The sequence below is a fragment of the Pteropus vampyrus genome, unplaced genomic scaffold (assembly GCF_000151845.1).
Source record: "Pteropus vampyrus isolate Shadow unplaced genomic scaffold, Pvam_2.0 Scaffold43, whole genome shotgun sequence".
NCBI classification, from domain to species: Eukaryota; Metazoa; Chordata; class Mammalia; order Chiroptera; family Pteropodidae; genus Pteropus; species Pteropus vampyrus.
Window position 1 is genome coordinate 5,905,159 of NW_011888824.1, and position 13,235 is coordinate 5,918,393.

The 13,235-nt window shown below is 38.2% G+C and overlaps 1 protein-coding gene across 1 annotated transcript in view; it reads right to left on the reverse strand.

Moving 5' to 3' along the window:
- RNF217 (ring finger protein 217) overlaps positions 1-13,234 on the reverse strand; it is a gene marked incomplete at its 5' end in the record, with an annotated part of 96,957 nt that extends 83,723 nt beyond the window's left edge. The window contains one exon of the mRNA XM_023529839.1: positions 12,386-13,234. Within this exon, the coding sequence (XP_023385607.1) occupies positions 12,386-13,234 (849 nt within the window). The remainder of the gene's footprint in view (positions 1-12,385) is intronic.
- Position 13,235: the final 1 nt, after the last annotated feature.

Below are 13,235 nucleotides of genomic sequence, written 5' to 3' on the forward strand. Positions count from 1 at the left end.
GTTTCATTCAGCATCATTTCCTTATAACATTAATGAGATGTCACAGGAACTAAACTTTTGTTTGTATCAATTAGCCCATTATAAAACTGGTTTTGTTATGTCATTTCCCTTAAAGTCATAGAACCTATCAACAGCCATTAATTAAGGACTTACTATACCACAGAACAGATATTCTAGAGCTTGCCCAAAGTGAAAGAAAAGTCTTGGCCACTGGAAAAGATTTCTCTATGTAAATATCTCTACAACTCAACTGATTATCTATTAGAAATGTGCTTCATTTTGCTCTTCAAGAAGTGGTGATAGGATTAATAGTAATTCTTCCATCTTGTCTCAGCTACAGTCATATGATCAGAAGCAGACACTTTATGACTGTATAAGGTTAAGGGTTGTTTATGGCCACAGATCAGCATGTCATTAACCAGCCTTAGGAGACTGACTGCTGACCTTGATCTCATTAGCATCTTGAGCAAACCAAGCAGATTCCATGTAGATTATAACAAGCCAAAGAATATTAGAACAAAATAATCTAAAAGGTTGTGATTTTTAAAAATATCTTAATTTTATTAATGACATAAAACCTTTTATGGTCATTAATAAAGTTATTAATAATTATGAAAGCAACGTGTTAGAACTGGCTTCCTTATTTTTAAAAATCTTCTTAGTGGTACTGAGCTTCTAAGGTCCATGTTCAAATTATTTTGATACATTGTTTGAATGACTGTTATAACAAAAAAACACCTAACATAGACACAGAAATGCAAAAAAAAGGGCATTATTACCTGTGCTTATTAAGTTATCATACTTACTTTAGTGTCTCATCTACCAACTATTCAAAAACTGTTAATGAGATTCAGCTAGTAAATTTCTATCTTCCCAAATTTACAACTATTCTTGCAGCTAATCAGAAATTACTAAATTTTTAAACAAATGATTTAAAAACTCTCTAAAGCAATTCATTTGGGTGATATGTAACATGATAAAAAAAACTATTTTGAAGTTTTTAAAGTTTATAGAGATTTTTAAAAAGAAAAGCATATTTGAACAAACAGTATTTTTTCAGAAATCCTGAAAACTAAAAAAAAAAAAAATCGTTGGGGAAAAAAATTACTATAATTTCAAATATTGTCTTTCCAAGCATTCCTAAGCTCTACCTTCATCTTAGGAGTGAAGCCTCAGTGACTTACAAAGTAACATAATAAAGACTAATAACAAAAAAAGGTAAACCCAAGGAATATGAATTTTTTGGTTGATTCAAGCTACATCTGAAATCCATTAATTTATCTAGAAATGACTATACTTGGGATTCACCTGGTATTTCTCACCAAGGGCATATTTGGCAGGAGAATAAAAACTCCCTCCTCTCTACAGAGCTATAGAAAAAAAATTATTTTCCCCACCAAGGTCCTATGTTCACATAAAAAGGTACACTAAGAACAGGCCATATCAAAGTCACTTCTGATTTGACTCAACATCTCTACATAGACATTATCTAATAATAAACGAAACTGTAAATGTGAGAGAAAAAAATGGAATTATCAAAGGAAATGAAATTCTAGTGAAATATTGTGAGCAATTAATTGTTTTATTTTACCTGCTCTTTTAAATTGTTAAGTGGCTAGAGGAAAAGGCTGCAGTGATTTAACTTGCCACATACAACTCGGAGCTAATGAACTTCAGGAATACTGAGTATGGCCAATAGTCATGGGAGGAAATAAGGCAAGAATCAACACCACAAAAAAAGGAAGTAATTTGCTAGGTAGCCTACAATTAGCCTCTGAATCTTACAGTGGAGAGTATTATTGAGGCAAATAGCTTAGGAAGATTTAAAAAGGGATTAGTCATTCACATGAATGAATAAGGCCAGAATTTAGTTACCTGAGCTGCGGAAGGGGGAGGAACACATCATAAAAGCGATAGACCCAGTCAGTTTCAGGGTGCACAGACTCTCAACCAGGAAATTTAAATGATTATGCTTCTGGAAATTAAATGATTACCTATTTGAGAGGACCTAACCAAATGATAAAATCACCCAGAATTAACTAGAATACCAGAAACAACAAAAATCCAACAGCGGGCCAACTAAACGAAGATAAGTAGGGTAGTTCATTCTAAGGTATCATTAGATATATTATTTCTGTATAGAATATGTCTGGACTACAAAAATATATGTTATGGCATCTCTTTTTATTCAGAAAGGTACTCAACTTTTTCAAGTAATATTTTAACCACTAATGAAGCTAAAATTTTGATATAGTTGAAAGAAAATTATGCTATATAGAATAATTTAGGTCATGTTAATCATCAGAATAATTAGAAGCAGACTACGACCTTGAGATAGTTCAGTTACAAAGAAATTATTTTAAATAATTCATTTTAAAAGAGAATGACTTTTATGTAAGCATTACTTAAAATTAAATGAAGCTTTATTATTAAATTATTCAACAATAAAGCACAAAAAACACAACACTGAAGTACATTAATCAAATAATGATATGAGTTGGAAATATTTAATTAATGATTGACAAGACAAAAAATATTTAGAAAAAAAATAAATTGAAATCGAAGTTCAAAAGCTTTACTACCCAAATTTACATCATCTTTGATTTTTGTCTGAAGTAGTGTGGTAGTTTAAAAATATGGCCCCAATTCTTTGACACTTTCACACAAAAAAAGTTGGGGTCTAAGTCCCTTCCCTTTGAATCTATACCAGCTTAGGACTGTTTTGCCCAAGTGACGCTGAGTGACTTTCAAAGTTAGGACAGAAAATATTACGCAACCTCCGCCTGGGTCCCTTTAGACTCTGGACCTGGAGGAAGCCAGGCTTCATGTAAGAAGTCTGCTGCCCTGTGACTACCGTGCTGGCAAGGCCACATGTAGGCACTACTGTAGACAGACAAAGCTGAGCATCTTGACAACAGCCAGCATCAGCTGCCAGCCAAGTGAGTGAGCTGACATTTGACTACAACTCCATGAGAAACCCCAAGTGTGAACTGACCAGCTGAGCCCTTCCCAAATTCCTGACCCACATGTTATGATCAAAATAAAATGGTTGTCTTAAGCCCCTAGGTTCTGAAGGAATTTGTTAAGCAGGAGATACAGTAACCAAAATAGTTTTTATAATTTAAAAAGCACCTCAGTGATAAATGGGATGCCAGGATAAAGTCTCAGGCCATACCATTCCATTGCATTAAAAATTTAAATACACTGTGTAATAAGACATCAAAAATTCAGGTTCGAAGATCTACCTTACTTTTTCTACCAACCTAAACATATTATAATTTACTTTCAATCATTTACTCAGTCTAAGAAATATTTATTGAGCAACCTACTCTATTCTAGGCTCTATAATAAGTGCTAGCTACAAAAGCAGCTCAAAGAATAGTTGGGGAACAGATAATCAATCAAACATCAAATCATCACACAAACATATAATTCTAAAAGGAGATAAACTACAATGACAGCAGAGTAAAAAGGACTCTAAAAGCATAAACATTATGGACTGAAGAGGAGAGCGAAGGCCAAACTTCATCAGCAGTGTTATGAACTAGGATCTTTATATAGAGCGATGGAAGGTCTTACAGGTTTGTAAGAGAAATAATGAAATGTTGAGATTTTCATTTTAAACATCATTTTAGCTATCTAGTTCAATAATTTATACACTGACAACACCAGCCTCCAGCTTATGGTCTAAATAAATAAGTTTGCTACACAAATACTCATTTCATGCCTACAATGTGCCAAAAGCTAAGAAATTAAACAGCAAAAAAAAAAAAAAATTTGAGCATAAAGCAGAAAACAATTTAAATATAGTGAAATAAGAATTTTACAGTGAGTATAAAGAGTAGTGAAAGAGTATAGGAAGAATGCTTAATCCAGATATAAGGGGTCAAGAAGAATTCTCAAAGGAAGAAATGTCTAAGCTGACCCTAGAAGAATGGGTAAGTGTGAAAGAGGCCAACCAGAGTTGAGAGAAAGGAAAACAAGTGCATCCCCCCTAAGACATAACCTCATGTCACTAAATCAAAGGCTCATAATTAAGAGAGTCACAGAGTGCTCGAGGAACAAAAAGTTTAATATGGCTTTAGGTTTTAGGGGGCTGCTTGATTAGAAACAAAGTTAGGAGTGGTAAACAGGAGTCAGCTCACTCAGATACATGTAAACCATGTTTAGATCCTATTCCAAAAGCAAGAGGCAAATATTGAAAGGAAATGTCAAGACCAGTCTTGCATCTTATGGAGAACCATCTGGCTGTAGTCTAGAGAACAGGTTGGAGCAGTGGAACCAAGAAGGAAGCTGTAGTTGAAAACCAGGAAAGAAATGGTGGAGGCCTGAGCAAGGGAAATGCCAGTAGAGATGAAGAAAAGTAAAGAAGAAATATTTTTTAGAATTGAAAGGACTTGGTGATTGATTCAATGTGGCAGGAGAACTCAATGATGACAGCCAAGTTTCTGACTCAGGTATAACTGATAGAAACTGCAAACTCCCAAGGGAGAGCAAGGCTTTAGGGGTGTGGGAAAGAAGAGTATGAAAGGGAAATTTTGTTCTGAGATGTTTACAGTGTCTTTGGGTAGGACATGCAAGTGGAAATGTTGAAGAGAGAGATAGCTATATGGTACTAAAGGTGAGAAGAGAGATCAAGATTTGGAAATCAATAGCATATAGGTGTTTCTTGAAACCATGGGAGTGGATGAGATGGTCCCACTTAATAGTATACAACATGAGAAGAGAGAGGGTTAAGGATGGGACCACACAGACACCTATATTAAGAGATGGTAAAATAAGAAAGCTCAAATGGAAACAAAAGGAATGGCCAGAGTTAGGAAGAAAACAGGAAAGTACGCTGCCATTAAAACTTAACAGCAAGTCAAATCATAGCTTTTCTAAAGTTATTTTCTCTTGACTTCTTTACATGAAAATGAGGCTGTTTGGTAGAAATCTTTCTCTGGATCTAAATTTGGGTGAGAGCCTTCCACTTCCTCAAAACATGTAATTAAGTTTCCTCTTCTTGGACTGGAAGACTTATGATTTTGTATAACACAGATATAAACTTAAAGGAAAAATATATTTAACGTATAAATATAATAACAAACTTAAAGTCTGTAAAAATGTCATGGGTTTTAGAGCCAAATGGATCTGAATTGAAATTCCACCTTTGTCATTTCCCAGCTATGGGACAAGTTATTTATTCTCTATAACCTTGAGTTTCCTCATATAACATACTACTACCTACAGCACAGAAATAGAGCTGTTCCTGTTTTCTTGAACCGACTTTAATCACAAAGCCAAACCCGATCAGTGCCAATGAAAACAGCACTGGTCATAGTTACGAATAATTTCCTTGTTGGGAAATCTAATGGTAAATTTCAATCCTTACTCTGCTGAAACTATCAGAAGCATTAGACAAAGATGATTAATTACTTCTTCCTTTTTAAAACATCATCTTTGTTTGGATTCTGGGTAACCACACTATCTTGATTATCTTCTGGCCTAACTGGCCCACTTTCCTTTCAGATTCTTTGCTGGTTCTTTCATATGTCCCAAGCTCCATATTTGTGAACACTGGTATGCCCAAATTTAATCCTTGATTATCCTTTTCTACCTACTATCCCTCCCCAGGTGACCTCATCTAGTCTTACGGCTTTAAATATCACCTATATGGCAAAAACGTTCAAATTTGTGTATTCTGTTTAGTTCTCTCTTCTGAATGCCAGACACCAAGTGCCTACTTAACATCCCTTCATGAATGGCTAAACAGCTTTTCAAACTGAGCATGAACTCTCGATTCTCCCTAAACCTAAGTCCACCTATAGTATTCCTCGTCTTATTAAATGGTATCCCCATTCTTCTAATCACTTGAGTGCAAAAGCTGAGTCATCCTTGACTCTTTTTCTCTCATCCCACATCCAACCATCATAATTCTGTCAGCTCTATCTTCAGGATATATTCAAAATTCAACCAGTTCAATCCATATTTGCCTCTATCATCCTAGTCTGAACAATATCATCTCTCCTCTGGATGATTGCCATAGTCTTCTAACTGATGTCTTTGCTGACGTTCTTGCCTCCCACAGTAGTATATTCTTCACAAAGAGCCAGACTAATCTCTTTTAAAGGCGAAGTCCTATCTGGTTAGCTCAAACCATTCTTATACCTTAGCTTCCCATCTCACTCAAAGGAAATGCAAATTCTCTGTGGCCTTAAAACTCTATCTGCCTGGCTTTCCTCACTTCTCCTGTTGTTTCCTTATCGCTCTTCACCTCATTCCCTATGCTTCAGCCACATAGATCTGTTTGCCATTCCTGGAACATCCCCAAGCATGCTCCTGTCTCTGGAACTTTATACTTGCTATTCCCTTAGATATCCTTGTGCTTCACTTCCTCACTGCCATCATGAAGATCTATGCTCAAAAGTCCCCTTGTAAAATAAGCCATCCCTGATAACTCCCCCAACACTATAAATATATAAAAACTGCCCTCACCAATATTTTTTATCACCCTTCCTTTCTCCTTCTCCACAGCCCTTATTATATAATTTACTTATTTTATTGTCAGTCTCCCCTCACCCCCAACCAACCTAACATATAAACTCCATGAAGCCAGGGGCTTTATCTGTTTTTGTTCTCTATATCCTACAACAGTGTCTACAACAGTGCCTACAACAGTGCCTGGTAAGTAGTAGGTATTTAAGATGTAAGTGAATTAAAATTAAATAATATGTATAAAAATGTTTAGAATACAAATGTCCAACAAAGGATTGTTCTTATTATTTGTCAAAACTTAAAACTCAAGTGTTAATTACCCCCGAATTGATAGGGCAAATAGTACTGGTAAAATTAAAAGAGGATGCCATATTCTAGAAATTATTTTCCTCCAGACACTGAATTTTTAATTTAGACACACAACTTGATTAGAGAGGTTCATTTAGTTTACCATATGAAACCCTCTGACAAAGTGATTTTGAATCTAAAAAACCAACTTTTTTCAAAAAAAAGTATTATAACTTTAAAGGTTTACCATATTATCATGAATGATCCAAAACAAAATTAATAAAATTGTGTTTTAAGTAAAGGAAATAAATATTTTGAAAGGAGCAAGATATTTACTAATACTCTTATTTCCAACAATTAAAAAGAGATCTAAGAAATATATATATTGAGAAATAAGTAATGGATGGCTTTATTACTTTAGATTAAATATAACAGGAGGGATTGTAAGGTATTTATTACTAAAAGGTTAGCTGGTGTTCCAGAACTGGTTTAATAAAATCCTCCCAGAAAGGAAACAGAAGGGAAAAAGAGACCCACAACTCTCTGGGAACTTAAAGGAAAGCTTATTTATGCCATCAGCTAAAGCTGAGAAGAAATACTGCCAACAAGGTTTTAAGATGGCTCCTTGGGGACATTAAGTACATTTTTAGATTATCTCATGGTACTTGGCGTAAAGGTACCCAATAAATATTCGTTATGTGCATAAGTGGGACACTAATAAATGAATAAGTTAATTATAAGACTCATCACTCAGGTATGTCCACACTGGCTATCACAAACACTTAATAAAAAGCTGGGAGCTCAAGTTTTAATATTATCCTCTTTTTGTCTCTTGTATGAGGAGTAAAGAGAAAGCTGAGCTCTACTCTATGAGTCAAAAATATCACCACTCTAAAGGTCTGAGTTGCTGCCTTAGGTAAGTAGTACTAATCATGTTATTTGAGATCTCTTAGGCAGTGGAGTGCAATGCAGGGTTTCTCTATGTTGCCTCATTCACGTCCAGATAGCTGCAAGAGAAGGGAGACACCTAGGCAGCCCATAACCAGGTCCTGCTGGCCCAGAGCGCAACCCTCAATAGGGGTTTCCTCTACAGAAATCAAATGCCAGTTCAAATCAGATTTTGAACAGTAAGAGAAAAAAGGAAATAAATTATTAAAGAGAAAGAAATTATTAAAGAGACAGAAGAGGAAAATAAGGGCATGAGTCAGTAAGGTGTGAAAGCAAATGTTACCACACCTCCCCAAATACACACACACACACACACACACACACACACACATACACACATTCTGTAGACAAAAGAATAAGCTCACATATGCCTTACTTTTCACTTTTAAAATTTGTAGAGTGGTTTAACAGATTTCAGTCTCATATTATTCTTCACATTTTCAGACTACCAAAATCACACCTGGAATGGCAGGAACTGTAAATTCACCTGTGTGAAGATGGCTGCATTCAAACTCCACAGTGAATGCGACAGTTTCTAAAAATATGTAGGTTGCTTTAAGGTTTAAGGAAAAAAGTAGGTTACACTTTTACCCATAAAGGTCTAGATGACTCAGAGTTTAATAATAGGATACATAAGCTTTCACCCCTAGGTTACTGATTCTAGGGTGATCATAATAGACAGTCATTTTAGGACATTACCATCTAGCAGCTGCTTTGTTCACAATCTGTAAGAGAAATGTGCTGCATGTCTCTATTAATACTCATTTGACAGGTGTATACATTCCAACTTATATGCATCTGCCAATCTCAACCACTTTGAAGCAGCGTGATGACAGCTGTCACCTTTAGAAAGCCCTTAGCATGCCCAATTCCCTCTTTATCTAAAAGCACTAAATAGTAATACTTCATATAACAGATTTTATTGTCTAAAATCAAAATCATAAAAGATAGATATTTGTTGAGAACTTCTGAAATGAGTGCAATATCATTCTATGAAACAAAGAAGGCAATAACCTTTCCTCCTAGGAAAATACGGGTAAAGGCCAAACCAACTGAGAAGGTCAACATTTGTAATGGCTTAGTGACTAGTAGGAGACTGCAATATCCTTGGGACTCTGTGCTTTCACCATACATGCATACGTAGGTCACTGGGAAATGCACTTCTAAATTTTATATGCCAAAGATTCATGTACCCAGGCAATATAAACCAATAACTCCCATTACCTCTTTCATGGTGCTCTAGGGCCTCTAAGTCAACACCTATGTAGTACCAAAGATTATAATTTATCAAGTTCAACCCTTCACCATGGTAACTGGATGGTACCTATTGTACTGTAAAATCATTCCACTAAGAAAAGTTCCCCGCAGCCTCAATCACAGGAATAACTGGAGAATTACGTTTTTAAAATTAAAACTATTATTTTTAAATGACAGTATGGTGGTATTTAAGTCACTGCCTAATCTGTTAACATCTGTACTGAAATAATGACTACATCTGCTCATCAACCTTTACTACATATTTAGTCCACGGAACTAATGGAAATAAGACTTATCATCTAAAACTCCATGTTCCTATCTTCCACATCCATATTTGTACCTTCTTTCAAAGAACTCAGCATTCTCCTTTCAGGAGAAAGTTAATTTAACCAGGCAATAGTCCAACTCACATTTAGTATGGATTTTTGATGTTTATATAAAATACCTAATAGGGACTCTGCTTTATTTTCTTAAGTGATGTTAAATAATGCACTTGGCACAGATTCAAAAACTGGTGGAGAAAGTCACTAATAACTTAATTTCAAATATATCATTTTATTTTAAAAGGTCTTAAGAGCCCTGCAAGTTCAGACTTGACAAATTTGTTTCTGTCAAACCCAAGAAACTTTATAAAATGAGAAAGAAAGCACTCACTATGCCCTTTTGATCCAGTTCAGTAAGGCAAACAAAACAACTCTGCAGTTTGATGTTGTTTTGCTTTAGAAATAGTGTGCCATTACAGATCATGGTCTGCGATTCCATTTCACTGATGAGGAAATTAAGGCACAGAGAGGATAAGTGATACAGAAACAGAGACCCTTTGATTAGAAGGGACCTTGTAATTAACACAGATCAGAAATACTATAACCACAAGCTCACATTTTTATCCAATTGAAAAAGAGCCATTTCTGCATAAGCTAAAAGTTTGTCTAAAAACTCTTTAATTCTGTTTAAAGACAAACTTAGCAAACCTATTAATTTTGTCTGCTTTAAGTCTTCGTCTTTTGTTTTAAACATCAGGAAGCTCGGAGTAGAATTTTGTGCCAAGCAGAACACCACTTCCCAGCCGTGGTTTCTGGCGCTCATCTCATCTTTTCTTTGTCGCTCATCTCTTCATAAATTCAATAACTATTAGTTGAGTGTCTGTTATATGTGAGATGACGTTCTAGGTGCTAAAGATACAGTAGTGAACAAATCATATGAAAACTCTTATCTTCATGGAAATTAATTACTGAAGTGTAAGATTGTGTGTGTTAGTGCTATGGAGAAAATAAAAGCAGGAAAGGACATTGGGAGTGTGAGGTGAGGTTCAACGTTAAAAAGGGTGGTTAGTAAAGGCCTTAAGGGTGATAGTTGCATACAGCCCTAGAAGAGAAAAGGGGGAGGAGTAAATGAGCAAAGGGAATGGCATCAGAGATGTTACAGACACAAGGAACAAGTGCAAAAGCCCCGAGGTGGAAGCATGTCTGGCCCATATGACTCATCTTTCTGTTGTTGTTTATTATTTTAAATAAAGTATATTTTTCTTTATTGAAAGTTCTGTCAAACACTTTGAAAGAAGGTCAGGAACATACGAACTGAACTGTCATAAACACTACAGACAACCTTCAGAGACTATGTAGCTTCGGAGGAGTTTTTAGTGTTGGATATTGCAGTAGTACTTCACTCACTTTTCCACCCTCCCATTCCCCATTTCTTTTCTCCACAACAGATCAAAAATATTGACTTCCTAAAAGTAACTCACAGAAGTTAAAAAAAAAATTTGCTTTGGGGAGAGGGCCCATGTTAAGGAAATCGAACTGCAATGCAGAGTACCCAAACCCCCAATGACCATCCCCCTTGAACTTGTAAACTCACTGTATTTGTATTCAGCTTTTAACATTAAATGCTACCTGGTATTGTTACTCTGTTTATGTCTCATTATATGCTACCTTGTATTGTTGTGTACACATCTGCTCTCAGTGACTTCCCTGGGGCAGGGCCCATGTTTTGGGAATATCTGAATCCCACCACATGGCTTTACCCATGGATGGTATCAATATCTGTTTGATGATGATGTCATAGAAACTACCACAATGAGCAGCAGACATTCCTCCTGTTTTAAATATCTGTTTGTGGATAAAGCATGAAAGAAACATCATAATCTCTTACAGGCATCTGGATAATCTCAACTGTCTTGGCCAAGTTACTGTTTGTGTAACATTCAGCTCTGTCTAAATTTCCTTTTGCGTTTTCAGTTGGGCACAGTACACATTTTCAGTGTAGACACAAGCATGGATTAGCCACAAAACATAAAGGAATCTCACTCTTTGGAACCCTGTTCAGTTTGCTTCTGCCAATGTTATTAAACACTATTACAGGAAAGGGACTCCACATGAAACTACCAGGTACAGGGACTATAAAATGTTGTCCATACAATCTAGCAAGACAGACACATAAGTAACAACACCAGTACATATAAACATGCAGACGTATTTTAAAAGTGTTTAAGCAGTGGCCTAGAGGGTGAGGTAAGGCTTCACAGAAAAGCTGGCACCTGAACAGCCAGGGTTTTGAAAGATGAATAGGCCTAGGACAATCAGACATGGGATCAAAGGTCATTCTGAATTGTGCAAAACACCGGCAGAAACATAACAGACTGAAAACTGCTGGAAGAAAGCATTCAGGGCATCAGTGAAGGAAAGCTGGTCTGTTGCACTCTTAAGCTTTCCAAGAAAAAAACAAGCCTTCAAATAAGAAGATGAAGAAGAAAGTTTCACCAGTGCTTGTTTTGTTCAATCTCTTAGCTTTGCTTCGCTCTTTCTGTTTTGCTCCTTCTTAAAGAAATAAAGTACTGTGCTGGCATAAAACTTTAGTGAGGAAAAATACTTCAACATTACTGTGGAAAAAGAAAAGTGAAAAGTGGGAAAGGGCCAAGGAATAAATGAATTATACTCTTCTGGAATATATAAATGGAGCAAAATTTTAAAAAGTCAGGTGTCATGGACAGGAAATGTTAATTCCAACCTTCCTCTTCACCAACTCAATCTATACTTATTTTATGCCCACTATTTGTTAGTTTCTGGGATACCAGGCCTATGAGGCACTATCACAGCCCTCCTGTTTGAGCAAGCTCTCACTCGCAATCTAGTAAAAGAAAAAAAATGAAGGCAATTCTCTGTACCCTGTTTCTTCTGCGGTTGCCAACCAAAGCCTGAAACTCAGAGCAGAGGTAAATTCCAGTCAAGTTAACCAGTGACGACAAAACACACTTAAATAACATTACAACTGAGATGTGAGAAACTGATAGAGGTCCTCGGTAAGGGTGTCTCAGCTCCTCTTCCTGTGAGCAGGGAACTGGCTAGCTGGACTTCCTGGCCAGTGATTAGGCATGCTGAATGGGGCACAGAGGAGGGGGCAGAGGGGGTGAAGTTACCTGGGAGCTCAGGTAGACTTTGAGGCACTCCTCGCACACGGCTTTCTTGCAGCAGGGCAAGGGCTTGATGGGCTTGTCTTCCAGGCACACCCGGCACATCAGCACCATGAGGGGCGCATAGGGATCCCCTACCCCACCCAAGCCAGAGTAGGGTGGAGCTCCAAGCAGGCTGGGCACGGAGAACGGTTCTGGCGCCAGGTAGAACTCCAGCTCGATGCTGCCGCCATCGGGAGACAGGGGGTCCGTTGGGAGGGGGAGCCGGGGGCTAGGAAAGGAGGAGGGGGTGCTGGGAGGGTCCGTCACTGGAGGAGCCCGAGGTGGCGACGCGGGCGGCGAGGGCTGCTCCGCTGTGGGGCGCTGAGGCAGGTCGTTCTCCAGGCAGTAGACGGAGCAGAAGACTTGTCTCTTAGCGGGGGGCGAGCGCCACTGACCCAGCACATCCAGGACCAGTCCTTCGCGGGCCCCGACACGGGTCCTGGGCTCCGGCTCCTCTCCGGGGGGCGCCTTCTGCTGTTCATCCCCTCCCTCCTTTCGGTCCCCAGCTTTCTCCTCCTCTTCCAGCTGCTGTTGCAAAGTTTGGGGGTTGAGGGGTCCGGTGAGTGCCAGTCCCGCGGGATGCCCAGGTTCTTGGCTCTTCGTCCAGCCCGGGGCTCCCCAGCTCCTCGCGGGCTCCCGGGAGCTCGTGTCCACGCAGCGCGAGTCGCTCGGCTCCGCGGAGGCAGCGTGCGGCCCGGGAGACCCAGCGCTGTCCCCTCGCGGCCTCGGAGGCTCGGGACGTCCCGTGGCACCTCCAGCGGGGTCCCCCGCGTCTTGGGGCCCGCCGCCGCTCACGGTGCTCTGCTCCTCGCCC